The sequence below is a fragment of the Fringilla coelebs genome, assembly GCF_963513975.1.
Source record: "Fringilla coelebs genome assembly, chromosome: 32".
Taxonomy (NCBI): Eukaryota; Metazoa; Chordata; class Aves; order Passeriformes; family Fringillidae; genus Fringilla; species Fringilla coelebs.
This window is the reverse complement of record NC_140058.1, coordinates 688,365-714,380: the sequence shown is the minus strand read 5'-3', so window position 1 is coordinate 714,380 and position 26,016 is coordinate 688,365. Positions and strand designations below refer to the sequence as shown.

The 26,016-nt window shown below is 57.2% G+C and overlaps 1 protein-coding gene across 1 annotated transcript in view; it reads left to right on the top strand.

Moving 5' to 3' along the window:
* LOC311164473 (protein Wiz-like) overlaps nt 1-26,016 on the top strand; it is a 69,201-nt gene that overhangs the window by 41,943 nt on the left and 1,242 nt on the right. The window contains 7 exon segments of the mRNA XM_084223945.1: nt 3,972-4,075; nt 4,077-4,140; nt 6,957-7,418; nt 11,264-11,812; nt 16,304-16,789; nt 19,985-20,383; nt 24,298-24,490. Coding sequence (XP_084080071.1) covers nt 3,972-4,075; nt 4,077-4,140; nt 6,957-7,418; nt 11,264-11,812; nt 16,304-16,789; nt 19,985-20,383; nt 24,298-24,490 — 2,257 coding nt within the window.

Below are 26,016 nucleotides of genomic sequence, written 5' to 3'. Positions count from 1 at the left end.
TGTCACCGGGATGTCCCCCAGCCTCGAGCTCCTGTCCCCAGCCCGGAGCTCCCGGGGTGTCCCCGGGGTGTCCCCAGCGCTGTCACCGAGTGCCCCGGGATGTCCCCAGTGCTGTCACCGAGCAGCTCCTGTGGTGTCCCCAGCCTGGAGCTCCCGGGGTGTCCCCAGCCCTGTCACCAGGAGCTCTGGGATGTCCCCAGCGCTGTCACTGAGCAGCTCCTGGTGTCCCCAGGCTGTCCCCAGGGTGTCCCCAGCCCTGTCACCGAGTGCCTCGGGATGTCCCCAGCGCTGTCACCGAGTGCCCCGGGATGTCCCCAGTGCTGTCACTGAGCAGCTCCTGCGGTGTCCCCAGGCTGGAGCTCCCGGGATGTCCCCGGGGTGTCCCCAGCCCTGTCACCGAGCAGCTCCTGCGGTGTCCCCAGGCTGTCCCCAGGCTGTCCCCAGCCCTGTCACCAGGAGTTTTGGGATGTCCCCAGTGCTGTCACTGAGCAGCTCCTGCGGTGTCCCCAGGGTGTCCCCAGCCCTGTCACCGAGTGCCCCAGGGTGTCCCTGAGAGCCCCGGGGTGCCCCCAGGCCAGTCCCCAGGAGCAGCTCCCGGAGTGTCCCCAGTCCTGTCACCAGGACGTCCCCAGCCCTGTCACCAGGAGCTCTGCCATGTCCCCAGCCCTGTCACTAGGAGCTCCAGGGTGTCCCCAGCCTTGTCACCAGGAGCTCTGGGATGTCCCCAGGCTGGTCCCGGGTTGTCCCCAGCCCTGTTACTGAGGTGTCCCCAGCCCTGTCACCAGGAGCTCTCTGCCATGTCCCCAGCCCTGTCACTGAAATGTCCCCAGTCCTGTCACCGAGGTGTCCCCAGCCCTGTCACCAGGAGCTCTAGAATGTCCCCAGCCCTGTCACCAGGAGTTCCATGGTGTCCCCAGCCCTGTCACTGTGAGCAGTTCCCAGGGTGTCCCCAGCTCTGTCACCGAGAGCCCCGGGGTGTCCCCAGGCTGGTCCCCCAGAGTGTCCCCAGCCTGGAGCTCCCAGGGTGTCCCCAGTCGTGTCACTGAGCAGCTCTCGGGATGTCCCCAGCCCTGTCACCGAGGGGCTCAGGGATGTCCCCATCCCTGTCACCAAGAGCCCCAGGGTGTCCCCAGCCCTGTCACTGAGGGGCTCAGGGATGTCCCCAGCCCTGTCACCAAGAGCCCCGGGGATGTCCCCAGCCCATCCCTGGCCCTTCTCATGCCACCCCTCCCTGTCCCCTCCCTGCAGGTACCTGGCCTCCCCCGGGGAGATGCCACCAGCCCGTGCTGTCCCCACCCCTGTCCCCTGCAGGGACCTGTCACCTCTCAATGTCCCCTCCCTGCAGGGATCTGTCACCTTTTGTGTCCCCTCCCCTTTAGGACCTGTCACTTTCTGTGTCCCCTCCCCTTTAGGACCTGTCACCATTCCTGTCCCACCTGTGCTGGGACCTGTCACCTCCCCTGTGCTGTCCTCTGCTGGCAGATGTCACCATCCCTGTGCTGTGCCCTGCAGGGATGTGTCACCTTCTGTGTCCCCTCCCGCAGGGAGATGCCACCACCCCTGTCCTGTCCCCTGCAGGCACCTGTCACCACCCCTGTCCCCTCCCCTTGGGGACCTGTCACCTCTCAGTGTCCCCTCCCCTTGGGGACCTGTCACCACCCCTGTCCTGCCCCCTGCAGGGATTTGTCACCATCTCTGTGTCCCCTCCTTAAGGGAGATGCCACCACCCCTGTCCCCTCCCTGATGTCACCTCCTCTGTCCCCTCCCCTTTAGGATCTGTCACCCTTCCTGTCCCACCCCGTGCTGGGACCTGTCACCATCCCTGTCCTGCCCCCTTAGGGACCTGTCACCAACTCTGTGTCCCCTCCCCTTGGGGACCTGCCGCCACCTCTCTGCTGTCCCCTGCAGGGATTTGTCACCTTCTGTGTCCCCTCCCTGCAGGGACCTGCCCCTTTCCCTGTCCCCTCCCCTCAGGGACCTGTCACCACCCCTGTGCTGTCCCCTGCTGGCACCTGTCACCATCTCTGTGTCCCCTCCCTGCTGGGAGATGCCACCACTCTGTCCCCTCCCTTTTAGGATCTGTCACCTCTCACTGTCCCCTCCCCTTCAGGAGCTGCCACTGTCCCTGTCCCCTCCCCTGTCCTGTCCCCTTTAGGACCTGGCACCTCTCTGGTGGCACCGCCAATGTCCCTGTCCCCTCCCTGCGGGGGCCTGGCTCTGTCCTGTCACCTGCTGGGAGATGCCACCACCCCTGTCCCTGTCCTGTCCCCTGCCACCACCCCTGTCCTGTCCTGTCCTGTCCTGTCCCCTGCCACCTCCCCTGTCCTGTCACCTGCAGGGACCTGGCACTGTCCCTGTCCTGTCCCCTGCCACCTCCCCTGTTCTGTCACCTGCAGGGACCTGACACTGTCCCTGTCCTGTCTCCTGCCACCACCCCTGTCCTGTCACCTCTGGGGACCTGGCACTGTCCCTGTCCTGTCCTGTCCCCTGCCACCTCCCCTGTCCTGTCACCTGTGGGGACCTGGCACTGCCCCATCCTGTCACCTGCTGGGAGATGCCACCACCCCTGTCCTGTCCTGTCCTGTCCTGTCCCCTGCCACCACCCCTGTCCTGTCACCTGCAGGGACCTGGCACTGTCCCTGTCCTGTCCTGTCCCCTGCCACCACCCCTGTCCTGTCACCTGCAGGGACCTGGCACTGTCCCTGTCCTGTCCTGTCCCCTGCCACCACCCCTGTCCTGTCACCTTCAGGGACCTGGAACCGTCCCTGTCCCCAAAGCCCCCCTGGACCCCTCCAAATCCCTCCTGAAACTCCAAACCCTCTCTGGACCCCCCTCAACTCCCCCCTGGAACCCCCCAAATCCCACCTGGAACCCCCAAATTTCACCTGGTACCCCCAAATCCCACCTGGAATTCCCCAAATCCCACCTGGAACACCCCAAATCCCCCCTGGAACACCCCAAATCCCACCTGGAACCCCCAAATTTCACCTGGTACCCCCAAATCCCCTCTGGAAGCCCCCAGAATCCCCCCTGAAACTTCAAAGCCTCTCTGGAACCCCCCAAATCCCACCTGGAATTCCCCAAATCCCCTCTAGAACCCCCCAAATACCACCTGGGACCCCCCAAACCCCCTATAGAACCCCCCAAATCCCTCCTGAAACACCTGAAACCCCCTCTGAACGCCCCCAAATCCCCTCTGGACCCCCCCAGACCCCCTCTGGACCCCCCAACCCCCCCCTAGAACCCCCCAAACCCCTCTAGAACCCCCCAAATCCCTTCTGGACCCCCCCAAATCCCCCATGGAACCCCCCAAACCCCCTCTAGCACCCCCCAAATCCCATCTAGAACCCCCCAAACCCCTTCTGGACCCCCCAAACCCCCTCTGGGACCCCCAACCCCCCTCTGGACCCCCCCAAATCCCCCATGGAACCCCCCAAACCCCCCTAGAACCCCCCAAACCCCTCTGTACCCCCCAAAACCCCTCTGCCCTCCCCCCCAGATCCCCTCTGCCCCCCCCCCCAAATCCCCTCTGGACCCCCCCAAATCCCCCATGGAACCCCCCCAAACCCCCTCTGGACCCCCCCAAATCCCCTCTGGACCCCCCCAAACCCCCTCTAGAACCCCCCAAACCCCTCTAGAACCCCCCAAATCCCCTCTGGACCCCCCACACCCCCTCTGGACCCCCCCAAATCCTTTCTGGACCCCCCAAATCCCCTCTGGACCCCCCCAAACCCCCTCTAGAACCCCTCACATCCCCTCTGGACCCCCCCAGACCCCTCTGGACCCCCCCAAATCCCCTCTGGACCCCCCCAAACCCCTCTAGAACCCCCCAAATCCCCTCTGGACCCTCCCAAATCCCCTCTGGACCCCCCAAACCCCCTCTAGAACCCCCCAAACCCCCTCTGGACCCCCCCAGACCCCTCTGCCCCCCACCAAACCCCCCATGGCTGACTCCCAGCTGCTCCCCGCAGTGCTGGCTCCTGACGAGGACGAGTTGGTGGCCATGGAAGTGACGTCCCCTCCCCCCATCCCCAAAAAATCCTCCTCGAGCTCGGCGCTGGAGCCGCCCCCCGCCCCGCCTCGGGACCAAGCTGAGCCCGGAGCCCCCCGGCAGCAAAGCCGAGCCCCAGGACGCCAAAGGTGAGAATTTCCCCGGGGTTTGCCCCGGATTTTCCCAAATTCCCCTTGGATTGGGGCCCTCAGACCCCGCCCTGGGCGTTGTTTTGGGGTTAATTAATTAATGAGGGAGTTAACGAGGCGGGAATTGTCCTGCTGGGGGTCCGGAGCTGGGGCTGGGAGGGGTTGGAATTCTTTGGGATCGGCTCCTGAACTTTCCTACTCATTGTCCTCACTCTGAGATGGGATTTATCCCGGGTTTTTCCCATTTCTCCACGTTTTTCCCCCATTTTCCAGCCCCCAGCCTGACCATGGTGCCTGCTCCGATCCCAAAACTTGGGCTGGGAGGGGTTGGAATTCTTTGGGATTGGCTCCTAAACTTTCCTACTCATTCTCCTCACTCTGAGATGGGATTTATCCCGGGTTTTTCCCGTTTTTCCATGTTTTTCCCCCATTTTCCAGCCTCCAGCCTGACCATGGTGCCTGCTCTGATCCCAAAACTTGGGCTGGGAGGGGTTGGAATTCTTTGGGATCAGCTCCCAACCTCTTCCTCTGATCCTCTGTCCTTCTCCTCTCTCTGACATGGGAATTATCTCTAAATTTCCCCATTTTCCCCATTTTTTCCCCCATTTTCCCCCCATTTTCCAGCCTCCCCAGGTGTGCAGCACCTGCTCTGATCCCAAAACTTGGGCTGGGTGGGGCTGGAATTCTTTGGGATCAGCTTCCAACCTTTCATACCTGTCCCTCCTCATTCCCCTCATTTTGAGGTTTGATTTATTCTGGGTTTTTTCCCATTTTTCGCCATTTTCCCCCCATTTCTCCCTTATTTTCCCACCCCCAGCCTCCCCAGGTGTGCAGCACCTGCTCTGATCCCAAAACTTGGGTGGGGCTGGAATTCTTTGGGATCAGCTCCCAACCTTTCCTCCTGTCCCTCCTCATTCCCTTTGCTCTGAGATTTGATCTATTCTGCTTTTTTTCCCATTTTTCCCTGATTTTCCCCATTTTTTGCAGCCCCCAGCCTGACCCCCTGTGAGCTGTGCTGAAACCAGGACTGTGGGGGGATCTCAGGAGCTGATCCCGAGGGATTTTTAATTCCTGATTTCCTCATTTTCCCATTTTCCCCATTTATTGCAGCCCCCAGCCTGACCACCTGCGAGGTGTGCCAAAACCAGGATTGTGGGTGGGGATCTCAGGAGCAGATCCCAAGTGATTTTTAACCCCAAATTTCCCATTTTCCCCATTTTTTGCAGCCCCCAACCTGATCACCTGCGAGGTGTGCAGCACCTGCTCTGATCCCTTAACCAGGACTGTGGGGGGATTTCAGGAGCTGATCCCAAATGATTTTTAACCCCTCATTTCCCATTATTTTCTCCCTGCTTTCCAGCCCCCAGCCTGACCACCTGCGAGCTGTGCCAAAACCAGGATTGTGAGTGGGGATCTCAGGAGCTGATCCCAAATGATTTTTAACCCCTCATTTCCCATTATTTTCTCCCTGTTTTCCAGCCCCCAGCCTGACCACCTGCGAGCTGTGCCAAAACCAGGACTGTGGGGGGGATCTCAGGAGCTGATCCCAAGTGATTTTTAACCCCTATTTTCCCGTTTTTTCCAGCCCCCAGCCTGACCACCTGTGAGCTGTGCAGCACCTGCTCCGATCCCTTAACCAGGACTGTGGGGGGGATCTCAGGAGCTGATCCCAAATGATTTTTAACCCCTAATTTCCTGTTTTTGCAGCCCCCAGCCTGACCACCTGCGAGGTGTGCCAAAACCAGGATTGTGGGTAGGGATCTCAGGAGCTGATCCCAAGTGATTTTTAACCCCTCATTTCCCAGTATTTTCTCCCATGTTTTCCATCCCCCAGCCTGACCCCCTGCGAGCTGTGCAGCACCTGCTCCGATCCCTTAACCAGGACTGTGGGGGGGATCTCAGGAGCTGATCCCAAACGATTTTTAACCCCTAATTTCCCATTATTTTCTCCCATGTTTTGCAGCCCCCAGCCTGACCACCTGCGAGGTGTGCAACACCTGCTCTGATCTCGTAATCAGGACTGTGGGGGGATCTCAGGAGCTGATCCCAAATGATTTTTAACCCCTAATTTCTCATTTTCTCCCCGTTTTTTCCAGCCCCCAGCCTGACCACCTGCGAGGTGTGCAGCACCTGCTCCGATCTCGTAATCGGGGCTGAGTGGGAACTCAGGAACTGATCCCAAGGGATATTTAACCCCAAATTTCCCATTTTCCCCATTTTTTGCAGCTCCCAACCTGATCACCTGTGAGCTGTGCAGCACCTGCTCTGATCCCATAACCAGGACTGTGGGGGGATTTCAGGAGCTGATCCCAAATGATTTTTAACCCCTAATTTCCCGTTTTTTGCAGCCCCCAGCCTGACCACCTGTGTGCTGTGCAGCACCTGCTCCGATCCCTTAACCAGGACTGTGGGGGGGATCTCAGGAGCTGATCCCAAATGATTTTTAACCCCTCATTTCCCATGTTTTCCAGCCCCCAGCCTGACCACCTGCGAGGTGTGCCAAAACCAGGAGTGTGGGGGGATCTCAGGAGCTGATCCCAAGTGATTTTTAACCCCTGATTTTCCCGTTTTTTGCAGCCCCCAGCCTGACCACCTGCGAGCTGTGCAGCACCTGCTCTGATTCTACACTGGGGCTGGGTGGGAGCTGATCCCAAGTGATTTTTAACCCCTAATTTCCCATTATTTTCTCCCTGTTTTGCAGCCCCCAGCCTGACCACCTGCGAGCTGTGCCAAAACCAGGACTGTGGGGGGGATCTCAGGAGCTGATCCCAAGTGATTTTTAACCCCTCATTTCCCATTTCTCCCATGTTTTGCAGCCCCCAGCCTCACCACCTGCGAGGTGTGCGGCGCCTGTTTCGAGACCCGCAAGGGGCTCTCCAGCCACGCCCGCTCCCACCTGCGCCAGCTGGGCGTGGCCGAGTCGGAGAGCTCGGGGGCGCCCATCGACCTCCTGTACGAGCTGGTGCGGCACAAGCCCAAGGCCGAGGGCCCCGCGCTGGCCAAGAAATCGGCCGGGGGCTCCCCCAAGGAGCCGGGGGCGCCGCGCCCGCCGCTGCTGCTGCTGCCCAAGCCCGAGGGCGCCCTCAACAAGGCCATCAAGTCCCCGCCGGGTTTCGCCAAGGCCCTGGGCCGGCCGGGCTCGCCCGCGCTCCGCAAGGTGCCGGCGGCGCTGCCCGGCTCGCCCAAGGCGGGCGAGGAGAAGGGGGCCAAGCTGGCGCTGAGCCCCCTGCCCGCCGAGGGCAAGTGGGCGCCCGAGGAGGACGGGCCGCTCAACCTCAGTGAGTGCCGGTGGGGTTTATTGGGGTTTATTGGGGTTTAATGGGGTTTGGTTGGGGTTTTATTGGGGTTTATTAGGGTTTATTGGGGTTTATTGGGGTTTGGGTGCCCGAGGAGGACGGGCCGCTCAACCTCAGTGAGTGCCGGTAGGGTTTATTTGGGTTTATTGGGGTGTAATGGGGTTTGGTTGGGGTTTTATTGAGGTTTTCATTGGGGTTTTCATTGGGTTTATTGGGGTTTATTGGGGTGTAATGGGGTTTGGTTGGGGGTTATTGGGGTTTAAGGGGGTTTTATTGGGGTTTAATGGGGTTTTATTGGGGTTTGGGTGCCCGAGGAGGACGGGCCGCTCAACCTCAGTGAGTGCCGGTGGGGTTTATTGGGGTTTATTGGGGTGTAATGGGGTTTGGTTGGGGTTTTATTGGGGTTTATTGGGGTGTAATGGGGTTTGGTTGGGGTTTTATTGGGGTTTATTGGGGTTTTTATTGGGTTTTATTGGGGTGTAATGGGGTTTATTGGGGTTTATTGGGGTTTGGGCGCCCGAGGAGGACGGGCCGCTCAACCTCAGTGAGTGCCGGTGGGGTTTATTGGAGTTTATTGGGGTTTTATTGGGGTTTATTGGGGTGTAATGGGGTTTATTGGGGTTTATTGGGGTTTGGGTGCCCGAGGAGGACGGGCCGCTCAACCTCAGTGAGTGCCGGTGGGGTTTGGGGGGTGTAATGGGGGTTTAATGGGGTGTAATGGGGGTTTAATGGGGTGTAATGGGGGTTTAATGGGGTTTTGTTGGGGTTTATTGGTGTTTTAATTGGCTGTAATGGGGTTTTATTGGGGTTTAATGGGGTTTTATTGGGGTTTAATGGGGATTTAATTGGATTTATTGGGGTTTTCATTGGGTTTATTGGGGTTTGGGTGCCCGAGGAGGACGGGCCGCTCAACCTCAGTGAGTGCCGGTGGGGTTTATTGGGGTTTATTGGGGTTTATTGGGTTTTATTGGGGTTTAATGGGGATTTAATTGGATTTATTGGGGTTTTCATTGGGTTTATTGGGGTTTGGGTGCCCGAGGAGGACGGGCCGCTCAACCTCAGTGAGTGCCGGTGGGGTTTATTGGGGTGTAATGGGGTTTAATGGGGTTTGGTTGGGGGTTATTGGGGTGTAATGGGGTTTGTTGGGGTTTATTGGTGTTTGGGCGCCCGAAGAGGACGGGCCGCTCAACCTCAGTGAGTGCCAGTGGGGTTTGGGGGGATTAGGGGGGGTTTGATGGGGTTTAGTGGGGTTTTATTGGGGTTTTCATTGGGGTTTTCATTGGGTTTATTGGGGTTTGGGTGCCCAAGGAGGATGGGCCGCTCAACCTCATTGAGTGCAGGTGGGGTTTGGGGGGATTAGTGGGGTTTAATGGGGTTTAGTGGGGTTTGGTTAGGTTTTATTGGGGTTTAATGGGGTGTAATGGGGTTTATTGGGGTTTAATGGGGCGTAATGGGGTGTAATGGGGTTTTTTGGGGTTTTAATTGGGTTTATTGGGGTTTGGGTGCCCAAGTGGGCGCCTGAGGAGGACGGGCCGCTCAACCTCAGTGCCAGTGGGGTTTGGGGGGTGTAATGGGTTTAGTGGGGTTTTATTGGGGTTTATTGGGGTTTTTATTGGGTTTTATTGGGGTGTAATGGGGTTTATTGGGGTTTATTGGGGTTTGGGCACCCGAGGAGGATGGGCCGCTCAACCTCAGTGAGTGCTGGTGGGGTTTGGGGGGTGTAATGGGGGTTTAATGGGGTTTAGTGGGGTTTTATTGGGGTTTTAATTGGGTGTAATGGGGTTTTATTGGGGTTTTATTGGGGTTTGTTGGGGTTTATTGGGGTTTTCATTGGGTTTGTTGGGATTTGGGCACCTGAGGAGGACGGGCCGCTCAACCTCAGTGAGTGCCGGTGGGGGTTTATTGGGGTTTATTGGGGTGTAATGGGGTTTTATTGGGGTTTATTGGGGTGTAATGGGGTTTGGTTGGGGTTTATTGGGGTGTAATGGGGTTTTAATTGGGTGTAATGGGGTTTTATTGGGGTTTATTGGGGTTTGGGTGCCCGAGGAGGACGGGCCGCTCAACCTCAGTGAGTGCCGGTGGGGTCTGGGGGGATTAGTGGGGGTTTAATGGGGTTTAATGGGGTTTAATGGGGTTTTATTGGGGTATAATGGGGTTTAATTGGGGTATAATGGGGTTTAATAGGCTTTAATGGGGTTTTATTGGGGTTTGGGTGCCCGAGGAGGACGGGCCGCTCAACCTCAGTGAGTGCCAGTGGGGTTTTGTTGGGGTTTATTGGGGTTTTATTGGGGTTTATTGGGGTTTATTGGGTTTATTGGCTGCAGTGCCCTGTTGTGCCATGACACCCGAATTCCTCGGGAACCCCCACATCCCTTTCCCGGGAATCCCCACAACCCCAAACCCTCACCCAGCACCTTTTAACCCCTTCTCTCCCGCATTCCCAGCCTCGGGCTCGGAGCCGTTTAATGACACCCACTGCGAGTTCTGCAGGGAATTCCTTGGGAACCCCCACATCCCTTTCCCGGCAATCCCCACAACCCCAAACCCCCAAATTTTGGGATCACCCCCTCCACCAGCACCTTTTAACCCCTTCTCTCCCGCATTCCCAGCCTCGGGCTCGGAGCTGTGCCGTGACATCCGCTGCGAGTTCTGCGGGGAATTCCTCGGGAATCCCCCACATCCCTTTTCCAGAAACCCCGACAACCCCAAACCCCCAAATTTTGGGATCAGCCCCTCCACCAGCACTTTTTAACCCCTTCTCTCCCACATTCCCAGCCTTGGGCTTCGCACCATGCCGCAACATCCACTGCTCTGCAGGGGAGTTCCACATTTCCATTATCCCCCCATCCCTTTCCCGGCAATCCCCACAACCCCAAACCCCCAAATTTTGGGATCAGCCCCTCCACCAGCACCTTTTAACCCCTTCTGTGCCTTTCCGAGCCTCGAGCTCAGAGCCGTGCCGCGACATCCACTGCGAGTTGCGAGTTCTGCAGGGAGTTCCACATTTCCCTTGTCCCCCATCCCTTTCCCAGGAATCCCCACAACCCCAAACCCCCACCCAGCACCTTTTAACCCCTTCTCTCCTGCATTCCCAGCCTCGGGCTCGGAGCCGTGCCACGACACCGGCTGCGAGTTCTGCAGGGAATTCCTCGGGAACCCCCACATCCCTTTCCCTGGAATCCCTACAACCCCAAACCCCCACCCAGCACCTTTTAACCCCTTCTCTCCCTCGTTCCCAGCCTCGGGCTCGGAGCCGTGCCATGACACCGTCTGCGAGTTCTGTGGGGAATTCCTTGGGAACCCCCACATCCCTTTCCTGGGAATCCCCACAACCCCAAACCCCTCCACCAGCACCTTTTAACCCCTTCTCTCCCTCGTTCCCAGCCTCGGGCTCGGATCCCTGACGCGACACCCGGGGGAACTCCACATTTCCCTTGTCCCCCATCCCTTTCCTGGCAATCCCCACAACCCCAAACCCTCCACCAGCACCTTTTAACCCCTTCTCTCCCTCGTTCCCAGCCTCGGGCTCGGAGCCGTGCCGCGACATCCACTGCGAGTTCTGTGGGGAGTTCCACATTTCCCTTATCCCCCATCCCTTTCCCAGGAATCCCCACAACCCCAAATCCCCAAATTTTGGGATCAGCCCCTCCCAGCACCTTTTAACCCCTTCTGTGCCTTTCCCAGCCTCGAGCTCAGAGCCGTGTTGCGACATCCGCTGCGAGTTCTGCGGGGAATTCCTCGGGAACCCCCACATCCCTTTCCTGGGAATCCCCACAACCCCAAACCCCCACCAGCACCTTTTAACCCCTTCTCTCCCTCGTTCCCAGCCTCGGGCTCGGAGCCGTGCCGCGACATCCGCTGCGAGTTCTGCGGGGAGTTCTTTGAGAACCGCAAGGGGCTCTCGAGCCACGCGCGCTCGCACCTGCGCCAGATGGGGGTGACCGAGTGGTACGTGAACGGCTCCCCCATCGACACCCTCCGCGAAATCCTCACCCGCCGCCGCTCGGGCCACCCCAAGCCCCTGGCCAAGAGCCTGCTGGGCGGGCTGGCCCCGCTGGAGCCGCCCCGGGCGCCCCCCGAGCTGCACCTGCCCCCGGGGCTGGGCAAGAAGGTGCCGGCGCCGCTGAGCCCCCCGGGGCCGGCCCCCGGCGCCGCCTCGCCGCCGCCCACCGCCAGGAAGATGTTCCCGGGGCTCTCGGCGCCCTCCCTGCAGAAGAAACTCAAGCAGGACCAGCTCAGGGTGGAGATCAAGAGGGAGCTGATGGCTGGGGGAGGAGGAGGAGGAGGAGGAGGAGCCGGGATCCATCCCGGGGAGGCGCCGGCGCCGCCAGACCCGGCCTGGGCAGCGCACGAGGAGATGGCGCCGCTCAACCTCTGTGAGTGGTTTTGGGGTTTAGCCCAGAGATTTGGGGATTTGGGGATCATCCCAGGGATTTGGGGAGTGGGGATTGATCCCAGGGCCACGAGGAGATGGCGCCGCTCAACCTCTGTGAGTGGTTTTGGGGTTTGTCCCGGGGATTTGGGGGGGTCAGGGATCATCCCAGGGATTTGGGGAGCTGGGATCCATCCCGGGCCCATGAGGAGATGGCGCCGCTCAACCTCTGTGAGTGGTTTTGGGGTTTGTCACGGGGATTTGGGGGATTTATCCCAGGGATTTGGGGAGCTGGGATGGATCCCAGGCCTATGAGGAGATTGCGCTGCTCAACCTCTGTGAGTGGTTTTGGGGTTTGTCCTGGGGATTTGGGGGTTTGGGGATCATCCCAGGAATTTGGGGAGCTGGGATCCATCCCAGGGAGCTGCTAGGATCCAGCCTGGGCCCATGAGGAGATGGCGCCTCTCAACCTCTGTGAGTGGTTTTGGGGTTTAGCCCAGAGATTTGAGGGGGTCAGGGATCATCCCAGGGATTTGGGGAGCTGGGATCCATCTTGGGTCCATGAGGAAATGGCGCTGCTCAACCTCTGTGAGTGGTTTTGGGGTTTGTCACGGGAATTTGGGGGATTTATCCCAGGGATTTGGGGGTTCAGGGATCATCCCAGGCCCATGAGGAGATGGCGCCGCTCAATCTCTGTGAGTGGTTTTGGGGTTTGTCACGGGGATTTGGGGGTTTGGGGATCATCCCAGGGATTTGGGGAGCTGGGATCCATCCTGGGCCCATGAGGAGATGGCGCCACTCAACCTCTGTGAGTGGTTTTGGGATTTGTCACGGGAATTTGGGGGGGATCAGGGGTCATCCCAGGGATTTGGGGAGCTGGGATCCATCCCAGGGCCACGAGGAGATGGTGCTGCTCAACCTCTGTGAGTGGTTTTGGGGTTTGTCCCGGGGATTTGGGGGTTTGGGGATCATCCCAGGGATTTGGGGAGCTGGGATCTGTCCCAGGCTCACGAGGAGATGGCACCACTCAACCTCTGTGAGTGGTTTTGGGGTTTAGCCCAGAGATTTGGGGGTTCAGGGGATCATCCCAGGGATTTGGGGAGCTGGGATCCATCCCAGGGAGCCACTGGAGCCATCCTGGGCCCATGAGGAGATGGCACCGCTCAACCTCTGTGAGTGGTTTTGGGGTTTGTCCTGGGGATTTGGGGGATTTATCCCAGGAATTTGGGGGATTTGGAGGTTTTCCTTGGGATTCAGCATGTTTGTCCCAGGAACTTGGGGGGTTTAGGGGTTTTTCTGGGGATTTGGGGAGCTGGGATCCATCCCAAAGCCACGAGGAGATGGTGCCTCTCAACCTCTGTGAGTGGTTTTGGGGCTTGTCCCGGGGATTTGGAGACTTCTGGGATCATTTCAGGGATTTGGAGGGTTCAGATCACATCCCAGGGATTTGGGGACCCAAGATCCCATCCCAGGGAGTTCCATCCCTCCCCAATTCCAGAATTTTCCCCATCCTTGCAGCCTCCCGGGCGGACCCGGTGCGCGACATCCGCTGCGAGTTCTTGGGGCTCATCCTGGCGATTTTGGGGAGCTCATCCCAGGGATTTTGGGATGCTCTGAGCTCCTGCCAGGGATTTAAGGACCCAAAATCCCATCCCAGTGGGTTCCTTCCCTCCCTAATCCCAAATTTCCCGTTTCCTGCAGCCTCCCAGGCGGACCCGGTGCGCAACATCCGCTGCGAGTTCTTGGGGCTCATCCCAGGGATTTTGGGGATGCTCTGAGCTCATCCCAGGGATTTTGGGGTGCTCTGATCTCCCATCCCAGGGGATTCCTTCCCTCTCTAATCCCACATTTCCCCTCTCCTGCAGCCTCCCGGGCGTGCCCGGTGCGCGACATCCGCTGCGAGTTCTTGGGGCTCATCCTGAGAATTTTGGGGAGCTCACCCCAGGGATTTTGGGATGCTCTGAGCTCATCCCAGGGATTTTGGGATGCTCTGAGCTCCTGCCAGGGATTTAAGGATGCACAATCCCATCCCAGGGGGTTCCTTCCCTCCCTAATCCCACATTTCCCGTTTCCTGCAGCCTCCCGGGCAGACCCGGTGCGCAACATCCGCTGCGAGTTCTTGGGGCTCATCCCAGGGATTTTGGGGAGCTCATCCCAGGGATTTTGGGGTGGTCTGAGCTCATCCCAGGGATTTTGGGATGCACAATCCCATCCCAGGGGGTTCCTTCCCTCCCTAATCCCAAATTTCCCGTTTCCTGCAGCCTCCTGGGCGGACCCGGTGCGCGACATCCGCTGCGAGTTCTTGGGGCTCATACTGGGAATTTTGGGGAGCTCATCCCAGGGATTTTGGGATGCTGTGAGCTCATCCCAGGGATTTTGGGATGCTCTGAGCTCCCATCCCAGGGGGTTCCTTCCCTCTCTAATCCCGAATTTCCCCTCTCCTGCAGCCTCCCGGGCGGACCCAGTGCGCGACATCCGCTGCGAGTTCTTGGGGCTCATCCCAGGGATTTTGGGGAGCTCACCCCAGGGATTTTGGGGAGCTCATCCCAGGGATTTTGGGATGCTCTGAGCTCCTGCCAGGGATTTTGGGATGCACAATCCCATCCCAGGGGGTTCCATCCATCCCTAATCCCACATTTCCCCTCTCCTGCAGCCTCCCGGGCGGACCCGGTGCGCAACATCCGCTGCGAGTTCTTGGGGCTCATCCTGGGGATTTTGGGGAGCTCCTGCCAGGGATTTTGGGGAGCTCATCCCAGGGATTTTGGGATGCTCTGAGCTCCTGCCAGGGATTTAAGGACCCAAAATCCCATCCCAGGGGGTTCCTTCCCTCCCTAATCCCGAATTTCCCGTTTCCTGCAGCCTCCCGGGCAGACCCGGTGCGTGACATCCGCTGCGAGTTCTTGGGGCTCATCCTGAGAATTTTGGGGTGCTCATCCCAGGGATTTTGGGGAGCTCATCCCAGGGATTTTGGGGAGCTCATCCCAGGGATTTTGGGATGCTCTGAGCTCCTGCCAGGGATTTAAGGACCCAAAATCCCATCCCAGGGGGTTCCTTCCCTCCCTAATCCCGAATTTCCCGTTTCCTGCAGCCTCCCGGGCGGACCCGGTGCGCGACATCCGCTGCGAGTTCTTGGGGCTCATCCTGGGGATTTTGGGGAGCTCATCCCAGGGATTTTGGGATGCTCTGAGCTCATCCCAGGGATTTTGGGGTGCTCTGAGCTCCTGCCAGGGATTTAAGGACCCAAGATCCCATCCCAGGGGGTTCCTATCCCACATTTCTCGTTTCCTGCAGCCTCCCGGGCGGACCCGGTGCGCGACATCCGCTGCGAGTTCTTGGGGCTCATCCTAGCGATTTTGGGGTGCTCATCCCAGGGATTTTGGGGAGCTCATCCCAGGGATTTGGGGCTCTAAAATCCCATCCCAGGGGGTTCCTTCCCTCCCTAATCCCGAATTTCCCCTCTCCTGCAGCCTCCCGGGTGTGCCCGGTGCGCGACATCCGCTGCGAGTTCTTGGGGCTCATCCTGAAGATTTTGGGGAGCTCATCCCAGGGATTTGGGGCTCTAAAATCCCATCCAGGGGGTTCCTTCCCTCCCTAATCCCAAATTTCCCGTTTCCTGCAGCCTCCCGGGCAGACCCGGTGCGCGACATCCGCTGCGAGTTCTTGGGGCTCATCCTGAGAATTTTGGGGAGCTCACCCCAGGGATTTTGGGATGCTCTGAGCTCATCCCAGGGATTTTGGGATGCTCTGAGCTCCTGCCAGGGATTTGGGGCTCTAAAATCCCATCCCAGAGGGTTCCATCCCTCCCTAATCCCACATTTCCCGTTTCCTGCAGCCTCCTGTGCAGACCCGGTGCGCGACATCCGCTGCGAGTTCTTGGGGCTCATCCCAGGGATTTTGGGGAGCTCATCCCAGGGATTTGGGGACCCAAAATCCCATCCCAGGGGGTTCCTTCCCTCCCTAATCCCGAATTCCCCCTCTCCCGCAGCCTCCCGGGCGGACCCGGTGCGCGACATCCGCTGCGAGTTCTTGGGGCTCCTCCCAGGGATTTTGGGGATGCTCTGAGCTCATCCCAGGGATTTTGGGATGCTCTGAGCTCCTGCCAGGGATTTGGGGCTCTAAAATCCCATCCCAGGGGGTTCCATCCATCCCTAATCCCGAATTTCCCCTCTCCTGCAGCCTCCCGGGCGGACCCGGTGCGCGACATCCGCTGCGAGTTCTTGGGGCTCACCCTGGCGATTTTGGGATGCTCTGAGCTCATCCCAGGGATTTAAATACCCAAAATCCCATCCCAGGCGGTTCCATCCATCCCTAATCCCACATTTCCCGTTTCCTGCAGCCTCCCGGGCGGACCCGGTGCGCGACATCCGCTGCGAGTTCTTGGGGCTCGTACTGGGAATTTCGAGATGCTCTGAGCTCATCCCAGGGATTTGGGGCTCTAAAATCCCATCCAGGGGGTTCCATCCCTCCCTAAGCCCACATTTCCCCTCTCCTGCAGCTTCCCGGGCGGACCCGGTGCGCGACATCCGCTGCGAGTTCTGCGGGGAGTTCTTTGAGAACCGCAAGGGGCTCTCGAGCCACGCGCGCTCGCACCTGCGCCAGATGGGGGTGACCGAGTGGTCGGTGAACGGCTCCCCCATCGACACCCTCCGCGAAATCCTCAGGAAGAAATCCAAGCCCTGCCTCATCAAGAAGGAGCCGCCGCTGCCGCCGGGGCTGGAGCCGGGCCCGGGGCCGGGCGAGGAGGGCGCGGAGCCCAAGGCGCCGCCGGGGCCGGCTCCGGGCAAGGCGCTGCCCCCGGGGCTGGCCCTGGGCAAGCCGGGCTCGGGGCTGGCCCTGGCTCCGCTGGGCTCCAAGGGCGGCCCCGGAGCCTTCCTGGCCGCCAAGAGGCCGCTGGGCGACGAGAGGCTGGGCGGGCACGGCGAGGCCAAGCACAAAGCCTTCGAGCTGGGCTTCAAGGCCAAGGCCCTGCACGACAAGGCCTGTGAGTGCCACGGGGAAATTGGGGATTTTTGGGATCTTTGGGGTGGTTTTGGGATCTTTGGGATGGGCTGGAAGAGCCTTCGAGCTGGGCTTCAAGGCCAAGGCCCTGCACGACAAGGCCTGTGAGTGCCACGGGGAAATCGGGATGGTTTTGGGATTTTTGGGATCTTTGGGGTGGTTTTGGGATGGGCTGGGCGGGCACAGCGAGGCCAAGCACAAAGCCTTCGAGCTGGGCTTCAAGGCCAAGGCCCTGCACGACAAGGCCTGTGAGTCCTCAGAGAGTTTGGGATGATTTTGGGAACTTTCAGATGGTTTGGGGGTGGTTTTAGGATTTTTGGGATCTTTGGGGTGGTTTTGGGGTGGTTTTGGGATCTTTGGGGTGGGCTGGAAGAGCCTTTGAGCTGGGCTTCAAGGCCAAGGCCCTGCACGACAAGGCCTGTGAGTGCCACGGGGAATTCCTGGGAATTTGGGATCTTTGGGATGGTTTTGGGATCTTTGGGGTGGTTTTGGGATGGTTTTGGGATGGGCTGGAAGAGCCTTCGAGCTGGGCTTCAAGGCCAAGGCCCTGCACGACAAGGCCTGTGAGTGCCATGGCAGTTTGGGGTAGTTTTGGGATGGTATTAGGATTTTTGGGATCTTTGGGGTGGTTTCGGGATGGTTTTGGGATTTTTGGGTTGGGCTGGAAGAGCCTTCAAGCTGGGCTTCAAGGCCAAGGCCCTGCACAACAAGGCCTGTGAGTCCTCAGAGAGTTTGGGATGATTTTGGGATGGTTTTGGGATCTTTGGGATGGTTTTGGGATGGGCTGGAAGAGCCTTCGAGCTGGGCTTCAAGGCCAAGGCCCTGCACCACAAGGCCTGTGAGTGCCATGGGAGTTTGGGATGGTTTGGGGATCTTTGGGGTGGTTTTGGGATGGTTTTGGGATCTTTGGGATGGTTTTGGGATGGTTTTGGGATCTTTGGGATGGGCTGGAAGAGCCTTTGAGCTGGGCTTCAAGGCCAAGGCCCTGCACGACAAGGCCTGTGAGTGCCATGGGGAAATCACAGGAATTTGGGATCTTTGGGGTGTGTTTGGGATCTTTGGGATGGTTTTGGGGTGGTTTTGGGATGGGCTGGAAGAGCCTTTGAGCTGGGCTTCAAGGCCAAGGCCCTGCACAAAAAGGCCTGTGAGTGCCATGGCAGTTTGGGGTGGTTTTGGGATGGTATTGGGATTTTTGGGATTTTTGGGGTGGTTTTGGGATGGGCTGGAAGAGCCTTCGAGCTGGGCTTCAAGGCCAAGGCCCTGCACGACAAGGCCTGTGAGTGCCACGGGGAAATCACGGGAATTTGGGATCTTTGGGGTGGTTTTGGGATCTTTGGGGTGGTTTTGGGGTGGTTTTGGGATCTTTGGGATGGGCTGGAAGAGCCTTCGAGCTGGGCTTCAAGGCCAAGGCCCTGCACGACAAGGCCTGTGAGTGCCATGGCAGTTTGGGGTAGTTTTGGGATGGTATTGGGATTTTTGGGATCTTTGGGGTGGTTTCGGGATGGTTTTGGGATCTTTGGGATGAGCTGGAAGAGCCTTCGAGCTGGGCTTCAAGGCCAAGGCCCTGCACGACAACGCCTGTGAGTGCCACGGGGAAATCGGGATGGTTTTGGGATTTTTGGGATCTTTGGGTGGTTTTGGGATGGTTGGGATGATTTTGTGATGTCTTTGGGATGTTTCTGACATTGGCTGGCAGCATGGTTTTTCCCATTTTTTTCCCTTTTTTCCCATTTTTCCCCATTTTTCCATGTTCTCCCTGCTGTGAGCTGTGTGGGCTGTACTTTGAGAACAGGAAGGCGCTGGCCAGCCACGCCCGGGCGCACCTGCGGCACCTCTAGCACTGCCCATATCCAATTTTCACTCTTTTAGCTCCTGATTTTTCCCATTTTTCTCTATTTTAACCCCATTTTTTCCCCGTTTTTCCCCATTTCCCAGCAGCAGAGGCCTGCTGCGAGCTCTGCGGGCTGTACTTTGAGAACAGGAAGGCCCTGGCCAGCCACGCCCGGGTGCACCTGCGGCACCTCTGGCAATGCCTATATCCCATTTGCACTATTTTAGCTCCTGTTTTTTCCCATTTTTTCCCATTTTAACCCTTTTTTCCCCATTTCCCAGCAGCAGAGGCCTGCTGCGAGCTGTGCGGGCTGTACTTTGAGAACAGGAAGGCGCTGGCCAGCCACGCCCGGGCGCACCTGCGGCAGTTCGGTGTTTAATCCCGTTTTTCCCATTTTTCTCTATTTTAACCCCATTTTAACCCATTTTAACCCTTTTTTCCCCATTTCCCAGCAGCAGAGGCCTGCTGTGAGCTCTGTGGGCTGTACTTTGAGAACAGGAAGGCGCTGGCCAGCCACGCCCGGGCGCACCTGTGGCAGTTCAGTGTTAAATCCCCTTTTTCACTATAATAACCCCATTTTTCCCCATTTTAACCCTTTTTTCCCCATTTCCCAGCAGCAGAGGCCTGCTGCGAGCTGTGTGGGCTGTACTTTGAGAACAGGAAGGCTCTGGCCAGCCACGCCCGGGCGCACCTGCGGCACCTCTAGCAATGCCCATACCCAATTTTCACTCTTTTAGCTCCTGATTTTTCCCATTTTTCTGTATTTTAACCCCATTTTTCCCCATTTTTCCCTGTTTTTCCCCATTTCCCAGCAGCAGAGGCCTGCTGTGAGCTCTGTGGGCTGTACTTTGAGAACAGGAAGGCTCTGGCCAGCCACGCCCGGGCGCACCTGCGGCACCTCTAGCAATGCCCATATCCCATTTGCACTACAATAATCCCATTTTTTCCCATTTTAACCCCATTTTAACCCTTTTATTTCCCAGCAGCAGAGGCCTGCTGCGAGCTGTGCGGGCTGTACTTTGAGAACAGGAAGGCGCTGGCCAGCCACGCCCGGGCGCACCTGCGGCAGTTCAGTGTTAAATCCCATTTTTCACTATTTTAACCCCATTTTCCCCATTTTAACCCTTTTATTTCCCAGCAGCAGAGGCCTGCTGCGAGCTCTGCGGGCTGTACTTTGAGAACAGGCAGGCCCTGGCCAGCCACGCCCGGGCGCACCTGCGGCACTTTGGTGTTAAATCCCATTTTTTTCCCAGTTTTCACTATTTTAACCCCATTTTTCTCTATTTTAACCCCATTTTAATCCCGTTTTTTCCCATTTTCCCCCATTTTTTCCCCATTTCCCAGCAGCAGAGGCCTGCTGCGAGCTGTGTGGGCTGTACTTTGAGAACAGGAAGGCTCTGGCCAGCCACGCCCGGGCGCACCTGCGGCAGTTCGGCGTCACCGAGTGGTGCGTGAACGGCTCCCCCATCGAGACGCTGCGCGAGTGGATCCGGCACCGGCCCCACAAGGCCGGCGCCTACCGCAGCTACATCCAGGGCGGGCGCCCCTTCTCCAAGAAGTTCCGCAGCTCGGCGCACCCCCGGGAGCCGCGGGGCTCGGCCCTGGCCGTGCCCTTCCTGCCCAAGGGCGGGCTGGCGGCCGAGGCGGCGCTGGCAGACTGCGGCAAGGGCCCCGAGGGCGCCGACCGGGGGCTGGGCTCGCCCCTGGGGCTGGTCAAGGTGGAGGAGCAGAGGGGCAACTTCAGCAGTGAGTGCTGGGGGGGGAAATGGGGTTTGGGGGATTTGGGGTGGGAATTGTGGGGTTTGGGAATGAGAAATGTGGGGTTTGGGGTGGGAAAAGGGGAATTGTGGGGTTGGGGATGGGAAATGAGAGAGAGGAGTGGTCAAGGTGGAGGAGCAGAGGGGCAACTTCAGCAGTGAGTGCTGCGGGGGGAAATGGGGTCTGGGGTGGGGAAAATGGGAATTGTGGGAATTTTGGGGTTTGGGAATGGGAAATGTGGGGTTTGGGATGGGAATTGTGGGGTTGGGGATGGGAAATGAGAGAGAGGAGTGGTCAAGGTGGAGGAGCAGAGGGGCAACTTCAGCAGTGAGTGCTGCGGGGGAAATGGGGTTTGTGGGGTTTGGGGTGGGAATTGTGGGGTTTGGGAATGGGGATTGTGGGAATTGTGGGGTTGGGAATGGGAAATGTGGGGTTGGGAATGGGAATTGTGGGGTTTGGGATTGCGGCGGGGCTGGTCAAGGTGGAGGAGCAGAGGGGCAACTTCAGCAGTGAGTGCTGCGGGGGGGATGGGGATTGTGGGGTTTGGGGTGGGAAATGTGGGGTTTGGGGATGGAAAAATGGGAATTGTGGGGTTTGGAGTGGGAATTGTGGGGTTTGGGATTGGGGCGGGGCTGGTCAAGGTGGAGGAGCAGAGGGGCAACTTCAGCAGTGAGTGCTGCAGGGGGAATGGGGATTGGGTGGGAAATGTGGGAATTGTGGGGTTGGGAATGGGGAAAATGGGAATTGTGGGGTTTGGGGTGGGAATGGTCAAGGTGAATGAGCAGAGTGGGACAGGAATGGGAGCAGGGAATTGGGCGTGGGAATGGGGATGGGAATGGGATTGGGGATGGGAATGGGGATTAGAAATGTGAAATTGGGAATGGGAATGGGGACAGGATTGGGAATGGGGATTAGAAATGTGAAATTGGGGATGGAGACGGGATTGGGGATGGGAATGGGGGGGATGTGAAATTGGGAATGGGGATGGGAAATTGGGGATGGGGACAGGATTGGGGCTGGGGATGTGAAATTGGGAATGGGGATGGGAATGTAGGAATGGGGATGTGAAATTGGGAATGGGGACAGGATTGGGATTGGGAATGGGGATGTGAAATTGGGGATGGGGACGGGATTGGGATTGGGGATGGGAATGGGGATGTGAAATTGGGAATGGGGACGGGACCAGGGCCGGCACCGGGGCCCAGAAACGCTCCGAGCTCTGTGCCTGTGACCCAGCCCAGCCCCCCCCAATTCCCAAATTCCCTCATACCCAAATTCCCTCATTCCAAATTCCCTCATCTCAAATTCCCTCACTCCCAAATTCCCTCATCCCCAAATTCCCTCATCCCCAAATTCCCTCATCCCCAAATTCCCTCATTCCCAAATTCCCTCATTCCCAAATTCCCTCATTCCCAAATTCCCTCATTCCCAAATTCCCTCATTCCCAAATTCCCTCATTCCCAAATTCCCTCATTCCCAAATTCCCTCATCCCCAAATTCCCTCATTCCCAAATTCCCTCATTCCCAAATTCCCTCATTCCCAAATTCCCTCATTCCCAAATTCCCAAATCCCCAAATTCCCAAATCCCCAAATTCCCTCATCCCCAAATTCCCTCATCCCCAAATTCCCAAATTCCCTCACTCCCAAATTCCCTCACCCCCAAATTCCCTCATTCCCAAATTCCCTCATTCCCAAATTCCCTCACTCCCAAATTCCCTCACTCCCAAATTCCCTCACTCCCAAATTCCCTCATCCCCAAATTCCCTCATCCCCAAATTCCCTCATCCCCAAATTCCTTCATTCCCAAATTCCCTCATCCCCAAATTCCCTCACTCCCAAATTCCCTCACTCCCAAATTCCCTCATTCCCAAATTCCCTCACTCCCAAATTCCCTCACTCCCAAATTCCCTCACTCCCAAATTCCCTCACTCCCAAATTCCCTCATTCCCAAATTCCCAAATCCCCAAATTCCCAAATCCCCAAATTCCCTCATTCTCAAATTCCCAAATTCCCTCATTCCCAAATTCCCAAATTCCCAAATTCCCTCATTCCCAAATTCCTTCATTCCCAAATTCCCTCATCCCCAAATTCCCTCATCCCCAAATTCCCTCATCCCCAAATTCCCTCATCCCCAAATTCCCTCATCCCCAAATTCCCTCACTCCCGAATTCCCTCACTCCCGAATTCCCTCATTCCCAAATTCCCTCATCCCAAATTCCCTCATTCCCAAATCCCTTCACTCCCAAAGTCCCTCATCCCCAAAGTCCCTCATCCCCAAATTCCCTCATCCCCAAATTCCCTCACTCCCAAATTCCCTCACTCCCAAATTCCCTCATCCCCAAATTCCCTCATCCCCAAATTCCCTCATCCCCAAATTCCCTCATTCCCAAATTCCCTCATCCCAAATTCCCTCATTCCCAAATTCCCTCATCCCCAAATTCCCTCATCCCAAATTCCCTCATTCCCAAATTCCCTCATTCCCAAATTCCCTCATCCCAAATTCCCTCATCCCAAATTCCCTCATCCCAAATTCCCTCACTCCCAAATTCCCTCACTCCCAAATTCCCTCACCCCCAAATTCCCTCACTCCCAAATTCCCTCATTCCCAAATTCCCTCATTCCCAAATTCCCTCATCCCCAAATTCCCTCATCCCCAAATTCCCTCATCCCCAAATTCCCTCACTCCCAAATTCCCTCATTCCCAAATTTCCTCATCCCAAATTCCCTCATCCCCAAATTCCCTCATCCCAAATTCCCTCACTCCCAAATTCCCTCACTCCCAAATTCCCTCATCCCCAAATTCCCTCACTCCCAAATTCCCTCATGCCCAAATTCCCAAATTCCCTCACTCCCAAATTCCCTCATCCCCAAATTCCCTCACTCCCAAATTCCCTCATGCCCAAATTCCCAAATTCCCTCACTCCCAAATTCCCTCATTCCCAAATTCCCTCACTCCCAAATTCCCTCATTCCCAAATTCCCTCATCCCCAAATTACCTCACTCCCAAATTCCCTCATCCCAAATTCCCTCATCCCCAAATTCCCTCATCCCAAATTCCCTCATTCCCAAATTCCCTCATCCCAAATTCCCTCACTCCCAAATTCCCTCATTCCCAAATTCCCTCATCCCCAAATTCCCTCACTCCCAAATTCCCTCATTCCCAAATTCCCTCATCCCCAAATTCCCTCACTCCCAAATTCCCTCATCCCAAATTCCCTCACTCCCAAATTCCCTCATCCCCAAATTCCCTCATTCCGAATTCCCTCATCCCCAAATTCCCTCATCCCCAAATTCCCTCATCCCCGAATTCTCTCACTCCCAAATTCCCTCATCCCCAAATTCCCTCATCCCCAAATTCCCTCATTCCCAAATTCCCTCACTCCCAAATTCCCTCACTCCCAAATTCCCTCATCCCCAAATTCCCTCACTCCCAAATTCCCTCATGCCCAAATTCCCAAATTCCCTCACTCCCAAATTCCCTCATCCCCAAATTCCCTCACTCCCAAATTCCCTCATGCCCAAATTCCCAAATTCCCTCACTCCCAAATTCCCTCATCCCCAAATTCCCTCACTCCCAAATTCCCTCATGCCCAAATTCCCAAATTCCCTCACTCCCAAATTCCCTCATTCCCAAATTCCCTCACTCCCAAATTCCCTCATCCCAAATTCCCTCATCCCCAAATTCCCTCATCCCAAATTCCCTCATTCCCAAATTCCCTCATCCCAAATTCCCTCACTCCCAAATTCCCTCATCCCAAATTCCCTCACTCCCAAATTCCCTCATCCCCAAATTCCCTCACTCCCAAATTCCCTCATCCCCAAATTCCCTCATCCCCAAATTCCCTCACTCCCAAATTCCCTCATTCCCAAATTCCCTCATCCCGAATTCCCTCCTCCCCAGAGTTCGAGCGGCGCCAGGCGCGGCCCCTGGAGCCGCCGCTGCCCCGCGAGGCCGAGCCCGGCGCCGAATTCCCGCGGAAGCTTCCGGAGCCGCGGCCGCCGCCGCGCGTGCGCCCGGTGCCCGCCCTGGTGCCGCGCCCGCCGCAGACCTCGCTGGTCAAGTTCGTGGGCAACATCTACACCCTCAAGTGCAGGTGGGGCTGGTTTTGGGGGGATTCTCCCCATTCCTCCTGAAATCCAGGAATTCCAGCCCAAAACCTGGGAATTCCTGCCCCAAATCCCGGAATTCCCTCTGAAATCCCGGGAAATCCAGCTGAAACCTGGGAATTGCAGCCCAAAACTTGGGAATTCCTGCCTGAAATGCAGGAATTCTTGATGAAAACCTGGGAATTCCAGCTGAAAACCTGGGAATTCCTGCTGAAATCCTGGGAATTTCCTGTGAAATCCCAGGAACTGTTCCCTGTGAAATCCTGGGAACTGTTCCCTGTGAAATCCCGGGAATTCCCTCTGAAAACCTGGGAATATCCTCTGAAATCCCGGGACTTCCTCCTGAAATCCCGGGAACTCCTACCGAAATCCCGGGAATTGTTGCCGAAATCCCAGGAATTCCAGGTGAAGTCCCGGGAATTGTTCCCAAAATCCCAGGAATTCCTGAATGAAACCTGGGAACTGTTGCCGAAATCCCGGGAATTCCTCCCAAAATACCGGGAATTCCCTCTGAAAACCCAGGGATTCCTCCCGAAATCCGAGGAATTCCAGGTGAAATCCTGGGAATTGTTCCTGAAACCCCAGGAATTCCAGCCGAAATCCCGGGAATTCCTCCCGAAATCCCGGGAATTCCCTGTGAAATCCCAGGAACTGTTCCCGAAATCCCGAGAATTCCAGGTGAAATCCCGGGAATTGTTCCCAAAATCCCGGGAATTCCTGCCTGAAACCTGGGAATTCCAGCCTGAAATCCCGGGAACTGTTCCCTGTGAAATCCCAGGAACTCCTGCCGAAATCCGGGAATTCCCTGTGAAAATCCAGGAATTCTTCCCGAAATCCTGGGAATTCCCTCTGAAATCCCGGGAATTTCCTGTGAAATCCCGAGAACTCTTCCCAAAATCCCGGGAGTTCCCTCTGAAAACCCAGGGATTCCTCCCGAAATCCCGGGAATTCCCTGTGAAATCCTGGGAACTCTTACCAAAATCCCAGGAATTCTTCCTGAAATCCCGGTAATTCTCTGTGAAATCTCGGGAATTCCCTGTGAAATCCCAGGAACTGTTGCCGAAATCCCAGGAATTCCAGGTGAAATCCTGGGAACTCCTCCCAAAATCCCGGGAATTCCCTGTGAAAACCCAGGAATTCTTCCCAAAATCCTGGGAATTCCCTCTGAAATCCCGGGAACTGTTCCCTGTGAAATCCCGGGAACTGTTCCCTGTGAAATCCCGGGATTCCCTCTGAAATCCCCGGAATTCCCCCTGAAATCACGGGAATTCCCTGTGAAATCCTGGGAACTCTTCCCAAAATCCCGGGAATTGCAGGTGAAATCCTGGGAACTTCTGCCGAAATCCCGGGAATTCCCTGTGAAATCCCGGGAATTCCTGCCGAAATCCCAGGAATTCTTCCCGAAGTCCCGGGAATTCCCTGCCAAAATCCCGGGAATTCCCTGTGAAATCCTGGGAACTCCTCCCAAAATCCCGGGAATTCCAGGTGAAATCCCGGGAATTGTTCCTGAAAC